A 16,625-nucleotide genomic window follows, 5' to 3' on the forward strand; every position below is an offset into this window, starting at 1 on the left:
TTCAAAAAAGTCCCACAATAAGTACGTAAGGTACCTGTTCGCATAGACATGACCGTACATAGATACCTGTACCTGGCATAGACGTGCAGTCGATCAACTGGGTCACCCAGCAGCCACAGGGAAAGTGCACATTCAACAAGGAAACATTGAAGTAAACATCGCTCACCACCGCCTTCCCCGCAAAGAAATTACTATTTTTTATACTTTTTTGACGCGTTTCAAGTTCAATTGCGACTCTTATCGCCGCCTACCAACATTTTATTTATTATCTTCACATCGACACTTAATTGATTGATTACTTTTCTTCCTCAAACTTGCAACGCCTTAAACAGGCGACAACCCTCCCCGTTGCCATGCCACCAAAAGCACAAGCGCAGCGGCGCATGACGCAGGCGCAAAATGAACAAGTCTTCGATGTCGGCGTGGTTGGAAGGTATTTCATTTCCTACTGCGCTTATCGTAACGGATATCAAGACTGATGTAGAGTAGAAAAACAGGTATAACATTAGCAGAGCGTGAGCGCGACGCACACGGCTTCGAAGCCGTGGACTCCCTTTTTTCTTCACCCGAAAAGGACATCAACAATGTCAGCATTAATGGCGCTAACGGACGGCATCATGCTGAATCCGACGAGGAGGAGGAGCAAGAGATGGAAATAGACGACGGTATGCCGCGCTCTACCTAATAATCGTTTCTCGTTTCTCGCTCTCGCTCTCATTTGCTGATTCACTCTTTGCAGAATCTCAGATGGGTCCAGCTACTATCCTGAAGCAGAGACAGTCTCGCCCATCGCTACCTCGCGCTCGATCCCCTATCAAGACGCATCTACAGTCTCCAGCTCGCCAAAATCCCCATATTGGTCTTGCCTCCTCACCTGCTCGCGGTTCCATCGTGCCTGCGCGCGAACCTAACCCTCCTAAATCTGTAAATCGCAAGCTGGATTTCTCCAAAGCATCTTCGATCAAAATAAACCCTACATCGAAGGGGCAGCCAAAGGTTAATGGGACGAAACCTAGAAATGGGAAGCTAACCAACGGCCGTTCCCGTGCTAATGATTCAGACGAAGAAGACGAGCCCAGGCCACGAGGCAACCGTAATCAACCACAGGAACAGGAAGTCGAGGAAGAGGAACCGGACGAGCCAATGGATGTTCTCGATGCTGGAATTGACGAGGTAGAAAATGCAAATGACGACCAAGATGACCCACCTATAGAACCCGAGCCGGAGTTCGAGGAAGAGCAAGAGGAAGAGGAACAGCCTATTCCGCAACCAAAATCCCCTGAGCAGCCTAAGAAACGCAGAGGCCGTAAGCCGAAATCACTTATTGTGCAAGAAGATGAGGGAGAGCCATCAGTCTCTAAAGCAGTACTAGCAAGAACTAAAGATGTCAACGATGCACTCGTAAAAAAGAAGCAACGAGGCTGGCCAGCGAGGGCTTCATCACCAATAGAAGAAAACGAGCCTCCCAGGAAAGCCCAAAAGCGAAGACCAGAAAGGCAGTCTGGCAGTAGTGTCGAGGAAGAACAAGAACAAGAGACAGAGGAGAATGCTAGCGAGAGAAAGACAAAGCGCCAGCGAACCGAAGAGAAAGAGAGCAAAGCTACTTCGTCGAAACCAATCGCAACAAAGGAAAAGGGCAAACCTGGTCGGAAGCGCAAATCTTCTGGGGTTGGCATCGAGGAACCTGTGGTCCAGCGTGGTCCTCCGCTCCCCAAGGGCCGTGGGTTAGTTGCTCTACGCCGGGAAGGCGAAGATAGTATGCGAATTACACGATCGGGTCGACACTCGTATGGCCCCCTGAAATGGTGGCAGGGGGAGCACGCCGTACGAAGCGGTGTGGATGTGTTCGAAGACAAAGGTCAAAAGTTTGTAATGCCCGTTATTCAGGGTGTTGTACGAGCCGAAGAACCTAAAGACCAACCAACGAGGAAACGTCGCGGTCGCCCCTCGAAGCAACGCGGCAGACCTGGGCGCCGCGTGTCCGCCATACCCGAGGAAGAGGAGATCGAGCGTGATGATTGGGAGTTCGATCCGGGCCGCATCGCGGGCGAGTGCCTTTACTGGAGGCCAGAGTACGAGACGGAGCCCGCAGACGAAGACCAGCTTGAAGTTACAGAGGAAGAGCTTGCCATTTCCGAAGCGGCCATCCAGTTGAAAGATATCAAGGACGCGACATTCCGGTTCGCCAAGACTCTTACGCTCCCCTTCTTCGGCTCGGGTGTCGTGGATATGCCGCCCGGCTCGGAGAAGCGCACGAAGAATTCGCGGAAGATGCAGATGGTGTTTTTCGTGCATAAGGGGAGTGTTGATGTTACGGTTGCGCAAACGGAGTTTCGGATTGGCATGGGTGGTATGTGGTTTGTACCGAGAGGTAAGTCTATCTATTTCCACATCTCTTTGCTAGATTAGACACTGGCATTTATTTACCTTGGAGGGATATAATGCATAAACTCGAGAAGTTAGAACTAACGAGCCTTGCCTACAGGAAATCACTACAGTATCACGAATAATACCGACAAACCTGCACGCATCTTCTTCGCTCAGGGCTGCGAGGTTTTAGTGCAAGGCGAAGGGGGAGACGCCGAGGAGACGCAGATGGGCTAGATCAACCGTCTTGAGAGGTAATTTATATATCTAACTCCCTTGCAAATGTGCAGGTCGTTATGAATCAAGGGAAACGGAAAGGATGGTTCGGGTTCCGAAGCTGGGTCAAAGGAAAGCTTCAAGTGTATGCGGTCTTCTTGGAAAGCATGACATTGTCGGTATTGTCGTCACCATCACTACAGACCTAACTAGTCTACTTTGTTTCTGCCTGTTATATATTCTACAACACTACCACCTTAGGTACCTAGGTACCTAGGTAGGTAGGTACTTATCCTCGCGCCCTTGGTGGCATTCGGGCGTTAGGTTGGCCACGATGGACGAGCTTTATTAATCTTTAGTCGTTAGAAGAGCTCGAGTTCGTTGTGTTATGTACGTATATACTCGACACGAGTTGCTACGTCTATGATACCAAATCAAAAGTTTCTCTTTTTATTCGTCGAAGTATTCCCCTATAACTACCGTACCTAGCCTAACCTTAGGTAGGCCCCCTACTTTTCCTCTAATGATGCTCGAGAGGTAAATAAAGGTACCTAGGTACTTACCCTCTATACGACATTTCCGTTACGTAGAATAAGGGAGGAAATCCTAGGTCTATTTCAACAACTCGGAAAGGAACAAGGACTGGGATTGATATTGTTTTTCTTTTTACATACACCAAAACAGGCTTAACCACGTAAAAATGAGTTGGGTATCGACTACGTAGAATCAATCACGCTACCCCCCCTTATGTACAACCAACCCATCTGGACCTCCTTTACCTATCCCCCCTCTCCACACACAAATACATCTCCATATCAATCAATCAATCAAGCCTCGCTACAAAGCACCTTCTTCAACGCCGCCATCTCCCTCTCATACGCCTCGACCTTCCTCTGCGCGGCATCGATCCTAGCTAGTAGATAGGTGATGCGGCCGGCCGTCTGCTGCGGCTGGGCGGGGAAGCCGCCCAGCACGGCGAGCTCGGCCTCGGCCTTGTCGATGTTCTTGGCCTCGAGCTTGGCGAGCTCCGCGAGCACGGCGAGGTCCATCTTGGCGGAGAGCACGGGGTCGCGGGCGAGGAGGCGGAAGGCAGCGGCGTAGACGGGCTTGCCGGGGGCGACGAGGGCGGGGCGGCCGTTGCGGGACTTCAGGGTGACGAGCTCGGCGTTGGCGAGGCCCTCGAGGGCGGCCTCGCCGTCGGGCGCCGACGACGACGACGCGAACGTGTTGTGCAGGAGGACCTCGTTGTACCGCAGACAGGGCGAGTCGGAGCCGCTGTTCGCGAGGGCTTTCACGAGGTACCAGGCCTGCTCGACGGACCACCGGTGCTCGCCGTCGTCTGTCGTCTTGCCGGGAAGCAGGAAGAACTTGAGGATCTCGGACGCCGACTGCTCCGTGATCTCCTCCACGGCCTGCTTCGGGCTCTGACCCGCTTTGAGACGCCGGGCGAGGAATTCCAGGTCGGTCAGGCGACCGCCTAGGGTGCCGATGCATTCGTCGAGTTCTCCCAAGTCGGGGAGGAGTCTAGCCCACGGTTGCTGCTTCTCGCTCGAGTCGCCGGAGTCCTTTGACTCCTCTGTTGCTTCGGGATCTTTCTCTGCGTCATTAGCGATGTGGCTTAAGACGAAGCGCTTGGCTACGTCGGGCGAGAGATCCCCAAGAGCAGCCTGGCGGAAGACACGATCAGGGAGAGCTTTGGAAAGCGGCTTCGAGTAGGCTGTGTCGTTTGTTAGGAAGATCACATGGGCAATATTAGATTGAACCAAAGCAGCAGCCCATTCGGAAAGCTTGTCATAGACGATAGCATTAGTATCGCCCCTATGCAAGAAGTTATCGATAACTACAACGGGCCTCTTCTCGGGGTGTGCTTCTAGATAGGCGTCGACGGGGAGTGAAGCGTCCGAATCTGCCTTATCACGGTCCGAGATACCAATATCCGTGAGAGCGGCTGCTGTAGTCTCTAGGATTTTCTGAAGCTGTGATTCCAAGGTCTCGGAGAACCCAGCCTTCACACCAGTAGTACTCTGGACCGCGAGGTCAATCATACTGCTCACGCTGTTCGCATACGAAAAGATGGGGCGGTAGCCGACAGACGCCGCCATCTCCTTAATAGTTCCAGATTCGCCCCTGGCTTCGACTATCGGTTTGCAGTCGATAACTAAAACATTGCTTCTCCCCTTTAGAGCTTGGTCTAAGACCAGTTCTTTCTTACCGGAGCCGCGGGGTCCTTGAACGACGATGAAAGTCTCGGCGGTTTCCAGCAGCCATTTCTGGATCTGGTCGATTAAGTCCCTCCTATGAGTCCAAACTGCATTCAGTCCTGCTTGGTCCGCTTTATCCCTCTTGAGATTCAATATGTAAACAGTTCGTCTTCGAAGCCATCTATAAAGTTTACTGTTGCTGAGCCTGAACCGTTGTGTGACGTGGGCCTTCACGAAGAAGGATCGGATTGGATCGAATATTATAACCGTAAGACCAGTCAGTAGCGCGACTAAGACGGGAATAACAATTCTTGGGTGATTCGATATCCAATCCCAAATCCGGTGTGGCTGCGCTCGCTGTTCGTAAGACATACGCAGTCTGGTTCCCAACTTGCCGCCGCCGAGTTCTTCGGGTACGACGAAACCATGTAGGCAGTTCCTTGCCATGATGGCATCTCTAACGAAGGCAAAGTCGACATAGGCATATTTTGGGAGGACCTTAGAATCCCACGGCTGTGAGGTGATCTCGGCAATCTTTCCATAACGGCGGAACAAGCTGTATAAGGTTTCCTGGGACAACTCGACAGCCTCCTCACCCGGATTCTTAGGGACAAATTCAACCCTTAGCCTGTCCTTGGGGAACCTGTGCAAGTCTTCTAACCAAGGGACACCGTTGACTAATCCGGCCTGCACTCCCCTGAACGGACTGAATAATGGCTTTACGGGCTTCTCCTGAAGATGTTGAGAGACGGCTGCTTCGATATCCTTGGCGGATACATTGGCCGGGTATTTGAATTTGACAAAAGCACCGCCATCCTTGAGACGAGGTAAGATTTCGGTGACTTCAACGGGGGCTGTCTCTGGAATGGCTCGCTTGACCATATTAAGAGGGTCAAGGGCTCCCAGGGTTGAGTTCTGGAATTTCTTCATAAGCTCGGCAAGATCCTGATCTGGGCTCTTCCATGGTGCTCGCAGTAGTCCGGAGAGCTTAAGAGGGAATAAGTCTATTGTATCTGGTTAGTTACCTTTTTGTTATGCAAAGAGTATGATATTGTAGATGTCCTATTGTAGATAGATATCCTGAAGACTGGACGTACTGTCTATCCAAAGAATGGATTCGTTCGGAGCAGCATCTATATGGCCGCTTTTCCCTTCCCCTGTAGTGGTGCTCTCCCAAGCTCTTGGTAGTGATGCCCATCGTGGTTGGTGGCGTTGTGTGAGAATAGGGCGAGCGAATGAGCTCCGGCTTCTTCTTATTCCCCTCAGCCCAGGCAAATTCCTAGAGCCGAGACATGGGTATCTTGGGATCATCGTCTAGACCGTTTGAAGTTTATCCGCATGCTCATTGTATGCGATGAGTTAGTTGATCAATATATCAAACGAGTGTGTTGAATATGCTGGAATTTATTGTTGTTAGTCAGATTGTTAGCTGTTAGCTTTATTCAGCTTAAATCAACGAGGGTTGGTGATGAATGCCGATGAGGTCATCGCCAACTCTTGCCAAGACTACCTTGAATTATTTTAGAGAAATGTGCCTGCCGACCCTGTCAAATTAGATAGGTACCTAGTCAAGCCACTGTGACCTAGATAATGTGCCACATTTATTAGGTATTGTACCTGAAGCCTAGTATAAACAAGCCACAATCTTGGTGGGATGAAAGTCTTTTAGCGTGAAGCTGCCGAGAAAAGAAAGCAGCGCATCACCTCCCGGGGAGTCGATCACGAGAGCAAATACTACAACTTTTTTGAGATACTGTATTGCACCCCGCGTCAATCCCCCGCACATACGTACCGTATCCCATTCTACCATCTAGGTCCTTTATCCATACGAATTATCACCATATCTTCATTTTCTTAACAGACCTAAGTCGAAAGCATAAAGTAAAGCGCATATATATCAATCGCAAAACCTACAGTTTACCTGGCGCATAACTCTACCAAGTTCCAAGCCATATATATTAATACAACATACAACGTACAACATACAACATACCGACGTCATCATGGGTTGGATGTGGTCCTCGCAATCCCCATCCGCCCCGAAGGGCTCCGGTTCCAATTCCCACACCCCAGCCGACGAATCCAATAACACCAAGCCCGCCGCGCCTCCGTCGAAGCAGGCCGAATCCGACTATAGCGATCCCGAAATCGCCAAGTTCATGGCCCAGCTACAATCAGAGTTCGGCACCTCCAATAACAAACCCGAGACCAGGAGTCCGTCATCTCCTACCCTCCCACAGACAACATCAACATCAACATCATCGTCATCATCATCACAACCTTCTTCCACATCCTCCTCCTCCTCCCTATTCTGGTCCTCCCCCACCCCCACCCCCGAACCCACCATCCCATCCACCCTGGACCCCATAACCGAGTCCCTCCTCCCCACCAGCATGTCCTGCCGCCAAGCCTTCGACCAGGCGTACTACTGCAACTCGCTCGGCGGGCAGTGGGTGTCGGTCTACCGCACGGGCGGCGTGCGCTCGTGCTCCGAGCTCTGGGACGACTTCTGGTTCTGCATGCGCACCCGCACGTACTCGGGCCCCCAGAAGGCCGAGGCTATCCGCGCCCGCTACCGCGCCAAGGAGTTCCGAAAGTACCACGCCCCCGGCCGCCCCAGCTCGACCGACGTCTGGCAGCCCAGGGACCGCCTCGTCGAGCCCGACACCGCCTTTCGCACCCCCCTCGAGGTCCCCGATATCGACGACGACGAGTGGCGCAGGCTCGAGATCGAGCGCAGGAGGAGGGTCCAGGAGGAGATGCAGAAGCGCGAGGCGTAGTAGTTTTGCCTACCTACCTACCTACCTAAACTGAGTATACTTAGTGGTAGTAGTAACTAGTAGTATTAGTATTAGTAGTTAGTAGTATCTTCTCTATCTGCGTGTTTGTAGTCATGTAAAGTATAGAGGCTTAAGGTTCGGATGTTGAATTTGTGGCCAACGGGTGGTAATATCAAGTCAGTAATGTATCGATATAGCAACATACAATTACGGGAATGTGAACATTTACAAAACGTCTGAATTTACAAAGTTGAAAGAGGTAACCTTAGGTCATGTCATGATCAGCATCTACGAAGATTAATATTTCAGAGACAACGCATTGTTAGAATTATAGCTACCTGAATCGCGCAATAGAGGTAAAGCTCCTAATGTTACATGTCACGATCACACAAAGACAGCAGTTTTATTTATGAATTAACTTCATTGCTTCGTAGGATTATCCCTGCCTAGAATACATCCCATGCAAGTCATAAACCGCAACTTTTGCCCTGTATCATTCATTACCAGTAAAATCTAGTGCAAACCCGTAAAATCCGAGACCGCCGCACAGTGTCATTAAACACCTGAGGAAAACGCCGGAACGATTAGAGAAAAAAAGGAAAAAGAGATATCATCAATGCGAAACCGTTTAGTCAACCTCCTCAACAGTAGGGCCGTCGTCCTGGCCAGCACCAGGAGCGCCGCCGGGAGCACCGGGGAAGCCGCCAGGAGCGCCGCCGGGAACGCCACCGGCACCACCAGCGCCGTAGAACTTCATCATGATGGGGTTGGCAATACCCTCAAGCTCCTTCTGCTTCTCCTCGTACTCCTCGCGGGTAGCCTGCTGGTTCTCGTCGAGCCAAGAGACAACCTTGTCGATCTCGGACTTAAGCTTCTCCTTGTCACCAGCGTCGAGCTTCTCGTCGACCTTGGGGTCGGAGAGGGTGTTTCGGAGAGAGTAGGCATAAGACTCAAGACCGTTCTTGGCACTGATACGGCGAGCCTCGGCCTCATCTTCCTCCTTGTACTTCTCAGCCTCGTTCAGCATACGCTCAATGTCTTCCTTGGACAGACGACCCTTGTCGTTGGTGATGACGATCTTGTTGGACTTGCCGGTGCCCTTCTCAACGGCAGAGACGTTGATGATACCGTTGGCATCAACATCGAAGGTGACCTCAATTTGAGGGACACCACGAGGCGCAGGGGGGATACCGGTAAGCTCGAACTTGCCGAGCAGGTTGTTGTCCTTGGTGCGTTGTCGCTCACCCTCGTAGACCTGGATAAGCACACCAGGCTGGTTGTCCGAGAAGGTGGAGAAGACCTCGGACTTCTTGGTAGGAATAGTAGTGTTTCGGGGGATGAGCTTGGTCATCATACCACCAGCAGTCTCGATACCGATGGAAAGCGGGGCGACGTCGAGAAGCAGGATCTCGTTGGTCGACTTGGAGCTGGTGTCACCAGAGAGGATAGCAGCCTGGACGGCGGCACCGTAGGCAACAGCCTCATCAGGGTTGATGGACTTGTTGGGCTCCTTACCGTTGAAGTAGTCGGTGATGAGCTTCTGCACACGAGGGATACGGGTGGAACCACCGACGAGGACGATCTCGTGGACTTGAGACTTGTCGATCTTGGCGTCAGCAAGGACACGGTCGACGGGCTGGATGGTGGATCGGAAGAGATCCTGGCAAAGCTCTTCGAATCTGGCACGGGTGATAGACGTGTAGAAGTCGATACCCTCATATAGAGAGTCGATCTCAATAGAGGTTTGAGCAGAAGAGGAGAGAGTGCGCTTGGCACGCTCGCAAGCGGTTCGGAGACGTCGTAGAGCACGAGGGTTGGTGGAGAGATCCTTCTTGTGCTTACGTTTGAACTCGTTCACGAAGTGGTTGACTAGACGGTTGTCGAAGTCCTCACCACCCAGGTGAGTGTCACCAGCGGTGGACTTAACCTCGAAGATACCTTCCTCGATGGTTAGGAGAGAGACATCGAAGGTACCACCACCAAGATCGAAGATGAGAACGTTGCGCTCACCCTCGGCCTTCTTGTCAAGACCGTAGGCGATGGCAGCAGCCGTGGGCTCGTTGATGATTCGGAGGACGTTCAGGCCAGCAATGAGACCGGCATCCTTGGTAGCTTGACGCTGAGAGTCGTTGAAGTAGGCGGGGACAGTGATGACAGCGCTGGTGACGGTGCCACCAAGGTAGGCCTCGGCGGTCTCACGCATCTTGGTGAGGACCATAGAGGAAATCTCTTCGGGGGTGAACTGCTTGGTCTCACCCTTGTACTCAACCTCGATAACGGGCTTTCCATTCTTGTCGACGACCTTGAAGGGGAAGTGCTTCATGTCAGCCTGAACCTCAGGGTCCGAGAACTTGCGACCGATCAGACGCTTAGCGTCGAAGACGGTGTTCTGGGGGTTCATGGCGACCTGGTTCTTCGCGGCATCACCGATTAGACGCTCCGTGTCCGTGAAGGCCACGAAGGAGGGTGTGGTTCGGTTACCCTGGTCATTGGCAATGATTTCAATTCGGTCATCTCGGTAGACGCCTACACAAGAGTAGGTCGTACCCAAGTCAATTCCGACTGCGGGAACCATTGTGAAAGATGTGATGATGACTTTATAGTGTCAAACAGTATGGCGGGGTAATCAAGAGGAGAAAAAAAAGTAAGGTGTAGAAGATGTGTGCAAGAGCTTGTAAATTGGGAAAACGCAATGGATTTTGTACCCAAATGGGGCGGGTATCTAAATGTGATTTTTTGCGTTATTCGTGAGTGAATTGTTTGTTGTTGATGTCTGAGATTGATGATGAGAAGAGAAAGGGTTGTTGTGCTGGGACTTGAGCAAGAGTTTATACAACCAGATGTGGGAAGCTATGGTGGGGCCAGGGAACCTTCTCGAATTGCTGGAAGTTGGTACCCGCATCTGGTACCTTCCGCCTAACTTACCAACTGAAAACCCTTCAACCTTCCTGAATTCAGTGGAATCCCCTAGATAGGAATAGATAGAAAGAGAAATTTTAGTACGCACGGATGTACCTCGTGTACCGTACCTACCTACCTAATATTTTCATTTACACCTTAGAGGTACCTAGCATACACAAAAGTGCATCTAAAAAATAGGAATTCACTGCTCCAATAGTAGTTACTTAGATACTTGTACGATATAAGTTTCTATATACACTTAGGTACATCATTGTTGCTATCCAGTAGGTATCTGCACTGCGCACATTACGCATGGTAAGTACCTAACTCAGGTACTCTTGGTACTTACCCCGCCATCGAAACTCAGTACATACTACATAGTAATGTACTGACATCACTCCTTGAGCCTTGAGGCCCGCTAAAAAAATGCACGAAATTAAAACCAAAATACTTACTCCGATGTACCTTTTTTTCTTCTTTTCTCTTCCTTTTCGCTGTTAGGCAGGAACGGATCGGTTGATGAGGCAACTTCGAGTTATTTCGTCAGGTGCTGGCTACTGCTTTCTGCCTTCCAACTTACGTTCCTGCCTCGTCTGATTTGTGTGCAAAGCTGTGCCTGTAGCCTGTAGGACTTTTTGGAGCATGCGAACGCTCCTTAGGAAGACGTCATTATGTAATTCTAGAAGATTCAAGTGAGAGATCTACATTTTGTATGTACATGTCCAAGTCCAATAGCATTCGACTTGCTGACTCGGAAGTAGATGTCACAAAACTACCCATGCTACACCTCCAAAAATATAGTAAGAAGTAGCAGCTCCACTGTCCCATACCTACCTAAGGTACTTTTATCTTTCAAATAACGTGCAAGATAATTTCTATGATGAAAATATGTTGCAAGTTTAATCTCATAACTTATATGAAGAAAGATGTCTATAAAAGCTAAGGAATTTCCCAATGGAGCTGCTACCTCTTACCAATTTAAGGATATCAAAATAACTCAACCCACCAATATGAATCTAATCACCTTAATACTCCATCCATATACCTATTCAGGAACTTTATCATCCATTCGATGATCAGCCTTATATAGGTACTAAGATAAAACCCACGGGCCCCATCTTCTACGCCCCTCTAGGCACTTACAAGAATAATGTAACTAGAAATGACCTAGATCCTAGATCAGCCACGACGGCCCCCTCAGACGGACAACAGCCTGCTCCGGAAACGTTTCAAGCGACCGCAGGTCTCATGTTGAGCAGGATGCGGATGGGCACATCCAACGCCCATTTAGTTGGTAAGGCATTCTAGCGGCTGCTTCTAGGTTCTTCATACATCGTTGAGCTTTGCCTCCGAGTGGGGTCATATACATATATTGATATCTACTTACATGGCCTTGTCTTCTTTTCTTTTTCTTTTGGCGTTAAAACCGGTATATGCGGTTGTGACAGATAAATGAGCGAATACAGCTATCATCCATGTAACCCTAGCTAAATCATCCCCCCTTGCTGGGAAAATAGACAGGGTTGAGGTTCCTACCAAGATTATCTGGGGCTACCTGATATAGACCGCAGACATCGTCGTTTTTTTTTTAATCAACAGACGTGCTCAATCTTCTCAGGGGTGTTGTCCCTGGGCCCCAAGTCCGATTTCAGCACACGGCCGAACAGCTCTAGCAACACCTCGAAACAGATCTTGGTGATAGCCGGGTCGTAGCGGCCTTTGCTCAGCTCGTCGCGGATGAAGGCGTGCTGCGCCCACGCGAATTCGTAGAAGCTGAACACGGTCCCGGCGCCCCTTAACTTCTGTCGAATCAAGTCGCGGCCCTCGTCCGGGACGTGGGTATCCTTGATACCGAAAATCATAGCTACCTCGCCCTTGATCTCGCTGAGCCTGTCGATCGTGTGGTTGCTGTTCTCGGGACCTTGGACCGACATGTTGGCCCCGGAGTGAGGTCCCAATGTGCGGGAGTGCACGTCGGTAGCAAAGTACGCGACGGTTGCGCTTATCCTCGGATCAAGCTAGGGGACACATCAGCGTGAGAAACACTATTCCAAGGTGGAAGTCGTACACTAGCCCGTAGAGAAAGATGACCACCTAGACACATTCCCGTGCTGCCTATGCGGCCCGTACACGTAGGGAGGCTAAGGAGGTAATCAACCGCCTTATGAGAGTCTACGTCATATGATTGAAGAGTCTATCACCATGCTCGCGGTTAGCCGGCAATTATTTGATTGATATGATGTGAGCGAATCTCCTTTACCTTCTTCACCTTCCACTCGTTTCCCTGGTCCGTTCCCGGCCCATCGTAGGCTAGAGCTTCGGGGCCAGTGAAATCGTGATACGACGAAGGGGCGGCGACAATATAACCCTGACCTGCGATTTGACGCGCGAATCGCGCTACGGGACCCGTGACTATCCCACACACGCGCTAGTTAGCGAGCTGCATAGTTGAAACGACGACTTGCTGTGCTTCGATTCTCGACGATGGTGATGACGATGATGATAATGATGATGATGATACCTTGATAGATCTCGCTAAACAGTACGACACCAGGAAATCGACTGCCAACTCATCAGCAAACTTATGTCCAAGTCCCTAAGTGGAAAGCAGATAAACGCCTTACGCATTGGGGTATTGCGGGATGGTGGGATGGAATGTGAAAATTCCTGCCCAACGTTAGCGCCTCTAGTCGGGAGCCTCTAATTGTCGTGGGGACCCTTCTCACTCATTGACGTCTCCTTCCCATCCACGGTGGTTTGCACGTCGACATGGCTCTCGTTGAGTAGCATCTTGAATTTCTTAAAACGGATCGAACCAACTACGATGTGAGATGCAAGAATCTGCTGGCCCGCGCTATTCGAGAGGAACACCGATATATTAAGGACCCCGCGCCGGCTGTGGGACTCAAAATGCGGGGGCGAGATCAGCCCACTACTCGACTACAGCTCCGGCTGAGATCGGCGATCACCACAGATCACAGGCCGGATTTTTCCTGGTCAACTAGATGAGATCCGATCTTTGGGACTGGGTTATCCTGTACGAAGATGAATTTGTGTATATTTCAAGTAATATGATGTTGCGCTACTCGATGCCCTCCTTACTCCTCACCATCTTCTCATGTTTCTACCTAGGTAGTCATGCACCTGACACAAAACGAAGATCGCTCGGCAACTTGTAAGTATAAATTACCCAATAGACCGATATACCACCTACCTAGATGGACCAAACATCGTATGACTATTTCAGGCTGAACTGCGTACGTCGCCCGATTGGCCAGCGTTATATTTCTCAGAGGTGAGGAACCTTGGAGCTCTGTAATAGCAAATTGACAATACTCAGAAACCCTTCTCCAAGGACGAAGCCCTACAATGCAGGTTAGCAAGATGATTCAAAAGGGTCGGTCGTAACCACCAGCTACTCACCGATGCAAGGATAATCAGCGGCGTATCATCCTTTCGTAGATATATTCTCCAGTACCAATTGATCAGTCCACCAATAGTTCTTGCTAACGTGAACGATGGAACATTGTACATGCCTAGAAATACTGTTAACAATGGCCTATTTTACCATATTTCCATGCACTTACCAACAGCCACGGCGATCCCACCAGGTATATACGCATGCCAGCTCTTTCCAGTGGCCTTTGTACGCAGAGCAGTAAAAATAGCAAAGATAATCGCTCCACCAATAGCGTAACTCCTGGCCATATCCGGCAGCCCTTTCCCAGTGACTAATCTTGCAGTAGCTATCCATACGCGGCCGGTGGGCACTTGGAACAATTCTCCAGGAACTTCGTATACTGCAGTGTATAATCGATAGATAAATGCACTGACAACAGCACCCACAGTCGCACCGATAATCTGGCCCCAGAACTGCGCTTTGGGTGCCGCGCCAAGTAAGTGGCCGGTCTTCAGATCCTGCATTAGATCGCCAGCTTGCAAGGCACCAGCTTCCGACACAGCGCCAGCAACCAAGTTAATAAGAACACTTGACTTATGAGATTGTGGAATGATGAAGGCGAAGAAGAGCTGTGCTAATTTGCTAATTCCGGAAACTGGATTCAGGTCGGTTTCGCCCAATGCTCTAACTCCCATTATGCTCAAAACCATCGCCATGAGAACGGCTATGACTGTGGCATATAGAGGAACCAGATCACCAAACGTGATATGAATACTAGCGATGCAAAAGAGAACCGATAAGACGAGACCGATGCTGACTATCTTGCTTCCAACTAGTTGCTCAGGAGGTGCATCATCTTGATCCCAAGTTTTTTGGGTGGGTTGCGTGTCGAAAGGATCTCTACGCTCAACCATTGGGCTTGGTAAGATATCCACATCCTGTGAGGTTCTCGTAGCCACCGAAGATCTTGGGTCATCTTCACTACTCTGTACAGGTATGTAACCTCTGGGCTGGCGGGCCAATAAGTTGCCGAGCTTATTACGCTGGAATTGAATTTGATGTTTGGCTGCTGCGATGATAGACGGATAATTCTTTAAAAAGGGGGTGAAGGTAATATATCCCAGACTGACAATGGCATCTGCTAACATAATAGCAAGAGACGTCCAGACGATCCAGCCTCTACTACCATTCTCCCAATCATCTACCGGTCCTGGGGCCCAGCCTCGAAATTTCGCAAGGGGAGATAGGATACCCCAGCCAACTACCGCTCCGAGAAGCATATGTATAGTTGTGGATGGGCCCATTATAATACCTTGACCGACGTACGCGAGGCTTGGGTTCAGGGTCCAGAGCCAAGTGTCTGCTGCCACCGTTCCGAAGATAGGTAGGTTCCTAAGTATAGGAAAGAAATAAGTGCAGAGTGTGTATAAACCTGATATTCCAAACGTAATTAAAAGCAGCCGGATATTAGAGCTCCAATTGTACGCCTTTGTCGTCTCAATCGGTGGTAGTCCATCATCCGAATCAGCTACATTACCCTCTCCATCAGCACCTTCAGTTCGTAGAAGAGGTTGATTTTCACGCGCTAGACTACCGAATGTAGCGGCTTTCGAAGTATCAAGAACACCGCTGTTCTGAGTCTGCCCTTTACCGTGGAGGACTCCAATGAGTACAGCGGTACTGAAACCGCTTGGAAATTTCAGCTGCTCTCTGATAATCACCTGACGGCGCCTGGACGAGGTTAATTGCCGATATCAAACAGGTTGGAGAGGGTTGTCAACTCACAAGGGAACAGCGAAAACTACACCGAAGTAGCAAAGGCCCAGAGACCAAATTATGAGTTTCCACATGCTTAATTTTATCGGACCTTGTTCTGATGAGTCCATCATATATTCCATAGCCGGTATCTAGTCCAGGATCAGTCTAGTCAGTATAGATATTCTTTTCTCGTTGAGCCCGGCGTTAGATACTTACAACACCTACGAATCCGCAGCCAAGAGGCATGATTGCCATTCCGCCTGCTACGGATTGCACAAGCACATTTTCTACCGGGGAAAAGGGAAATGCTAGATGGCGTGACAGAGTCTTAAAAATACCGAAGCCCAACAGACTTGCAGGCATCGTCATCATAGAAATCCAACCGGTCTGTAGCCCGAAGTACATATTACTGAAACATATTCTATGATATGCACCTGTTAGTAAGGACTATTTTTATTTTTATTTATTTTTAGACAAGTCATCCTCTAAATAGAGGGCCTAATTCAGTTCCTAAATATCATGAGTTATAGGAAGGGGGGGGGGGGACACGTCTACGCTGTGCTACGGAAGGGAAAAAAATAAAATAAAGATATGCGTGCTACTCACATCAACCCGACGAGTAGACCAGCGGCAATACCCCGAAGCGTAAAATGTCGGCCCTCCGGAAGATACTTGGTTTCCTCCTCGGTCTCAAGCGGATACGGAGAAGGATCCAAATCTTGGACACTTGTACTTCCTCTATCCGGCGCCATGATCGCGAAGTGATAGGTCGGAATATAACAGGCTGTATTGTACCTTTAGATAACAAAGGTACTTTGAGAGGAAACTACTATTTAAAAAAATGATAGTTTATAATGGTCACTTCATATTTCAAGATGAATAGACTACGCTTGATGTAATGCTTAAAATTAGGTTGAGCGAGATGAAATAATAAACAGAAAACATGGGACAATGAGGACTTGTACTGATAACGACTGCTGACCAAGCCGGAGATATCGAGAA

At 49.7% G+C, this 16,625-nt stretch overlaps 6 protein-coding genes across 6 annotated transcripts; 2 read left to right on the top strand and 4 right to left on the bottom strand.

The window, feature by feature from the left end:
• The first annotated feature begins 18 nt into the window (after positions 1-18).
• On the top strand, positions 19-2,873 carry F4812DRAFT_413965 (Mif2/CENP-C like-domain-containing protein). The gene is made up of 4 exons (XM_047932838.1): positions 19-433; positions 490-665; positions 740-2,371; positions 2,486-2,873. The coding sequence occupies exons 1-4, from the start codon at positions 354-356 to the stop codon at positions 2,602-2,604; spliced, it is 2,007 nt and encodes a 668-aa protein (XP_047793727.1). The 5' UTR covers positions 19-353; the 3' UTR covers positions 2,605-2,873.
• Positions 2,874-3,170: 297 nt separating this feature from the next.
• F4812DRAFT_178009 (RNA12 protein-domain-containing protein) lies at positions 3,171-6,371 on the bottom strand. Its single transcript, XM_047930005.1, has 2 exons — positions 5,882-6,371; positions 3,171-5,788 (listed from the first exon to the last, which is right to left on the bottom strand). Exons 1-2 carry the CDS (start codon positions 6,093-6,095, stop codon positions 3,411-3,413), a joined length of 2,592 nt encoding a protein of 863 aa, XP_047793728.1. The 5' UTR covers positions 6,096-6,371; the 3' UTR covers positions 3,171-3,410.
• Positions 6,372-6,492: 121 nt separating this feature from the next.
• F4812DRAFT_413970 (uncharacterized protein) lies at positions 6,493-8,168 on the top strand. Its single transcript, XM_047932839.1, has one exon. The coding sequence runs from the start codon at positions 6,788-6,790 to the stop codon at positions 7,562-7,564; it is 777 nt and encodes a 258-aa protein (XP_047793729.1). The 5' UTR covers positions 6,493-6,787; the 3' UTR covers positions 7,565-8,168.
• F4812DRAFT_178025 (heat shock 70 kDa protein) lies at positions 7,853-10,417 on the bottom strand. The gene has a single exon (XM_047930006.1). It carries the CDS (start codon positions 10,137-10,139, stop codon positions 8,193-8,195), a length of 1,947 nt encoding a protein of 648 aa, XP_047793730.1. The 5' UTR covers positions 10,140-10,417; the 3' UTR covers positions 7,853-8,192.
• Positions 10,418-11,565: 1,148 nt separating this feature from the next.
• Positions 11,566-13,362, bottom strand: F4812DRAFT_178094 (dienelactone hydrolase). The gene is made up of 7 exons (XM_047930008.1): positions 13,192-13,362; positions 13,090-13,132; positions 12,987-13,027; positions 12,726-12,877; positions 12,534-12,659; positions 11,853-12,483; positions 11,566-11,632 (listed from the first exon to the last, which is right to left on the bottom strand). The coding sequence occupies exons 1-6, from the start codon at positions 13,253-13,255 to the stop codon at positions 12,058-12,060; spliced, it is 852 nt and encodes a 283-aa protein (XP_047793731.1). The 5' UTR covers positions 13,256-13,362; the 3' UTR covers positions 11,566-11,632; positions 11,853-12,057.
• Positions 13,363-13,728: 366 nt separating this feature from the next.
• F4812DRAFT_178092 (OPT superfamily oligopeptide transporter) lies at positions 13,729-16,529 on the bottom strand. Its single transcript, XM_047930007.1, has 6 exons — positions 16,230-16,529; positions 15,840-16,044; positions 15,651-15,772; positions 14,053-15,596; positions 13,889-14,001; positions 13,729-13,829 (listed from the first exon to the last, which is right to left on the bottom strand). Exons 1-6 carry the CDS (start codon positions 16,373-16,375, stop codon positions 13,755-13,757), a joined length of 2,205 nt encoding a protein of 734 aa, XP_047793732.1. The 5' UTR covers positions 16,376-16,529; the 3' UTR covers positions 13,729-13,754.
• Positions 16,530-16,625: the final 96 nt, after the last annotated feature.

This window comes from Daldinia caldariorum (assembly GCF_022478825.1).
Source record: "Daldinia caldariorum strain CBS 122874 unplaced genomic scaffold F4812scaffold_2, whole genome shotgun sequence".
Lineage (NCBI taxonomy): Eukaryota > Fungi > Ascomycota > Sordariomycetes > Xylariales > Hypoxylaceae > Daldinia > Daldinia caldariorum.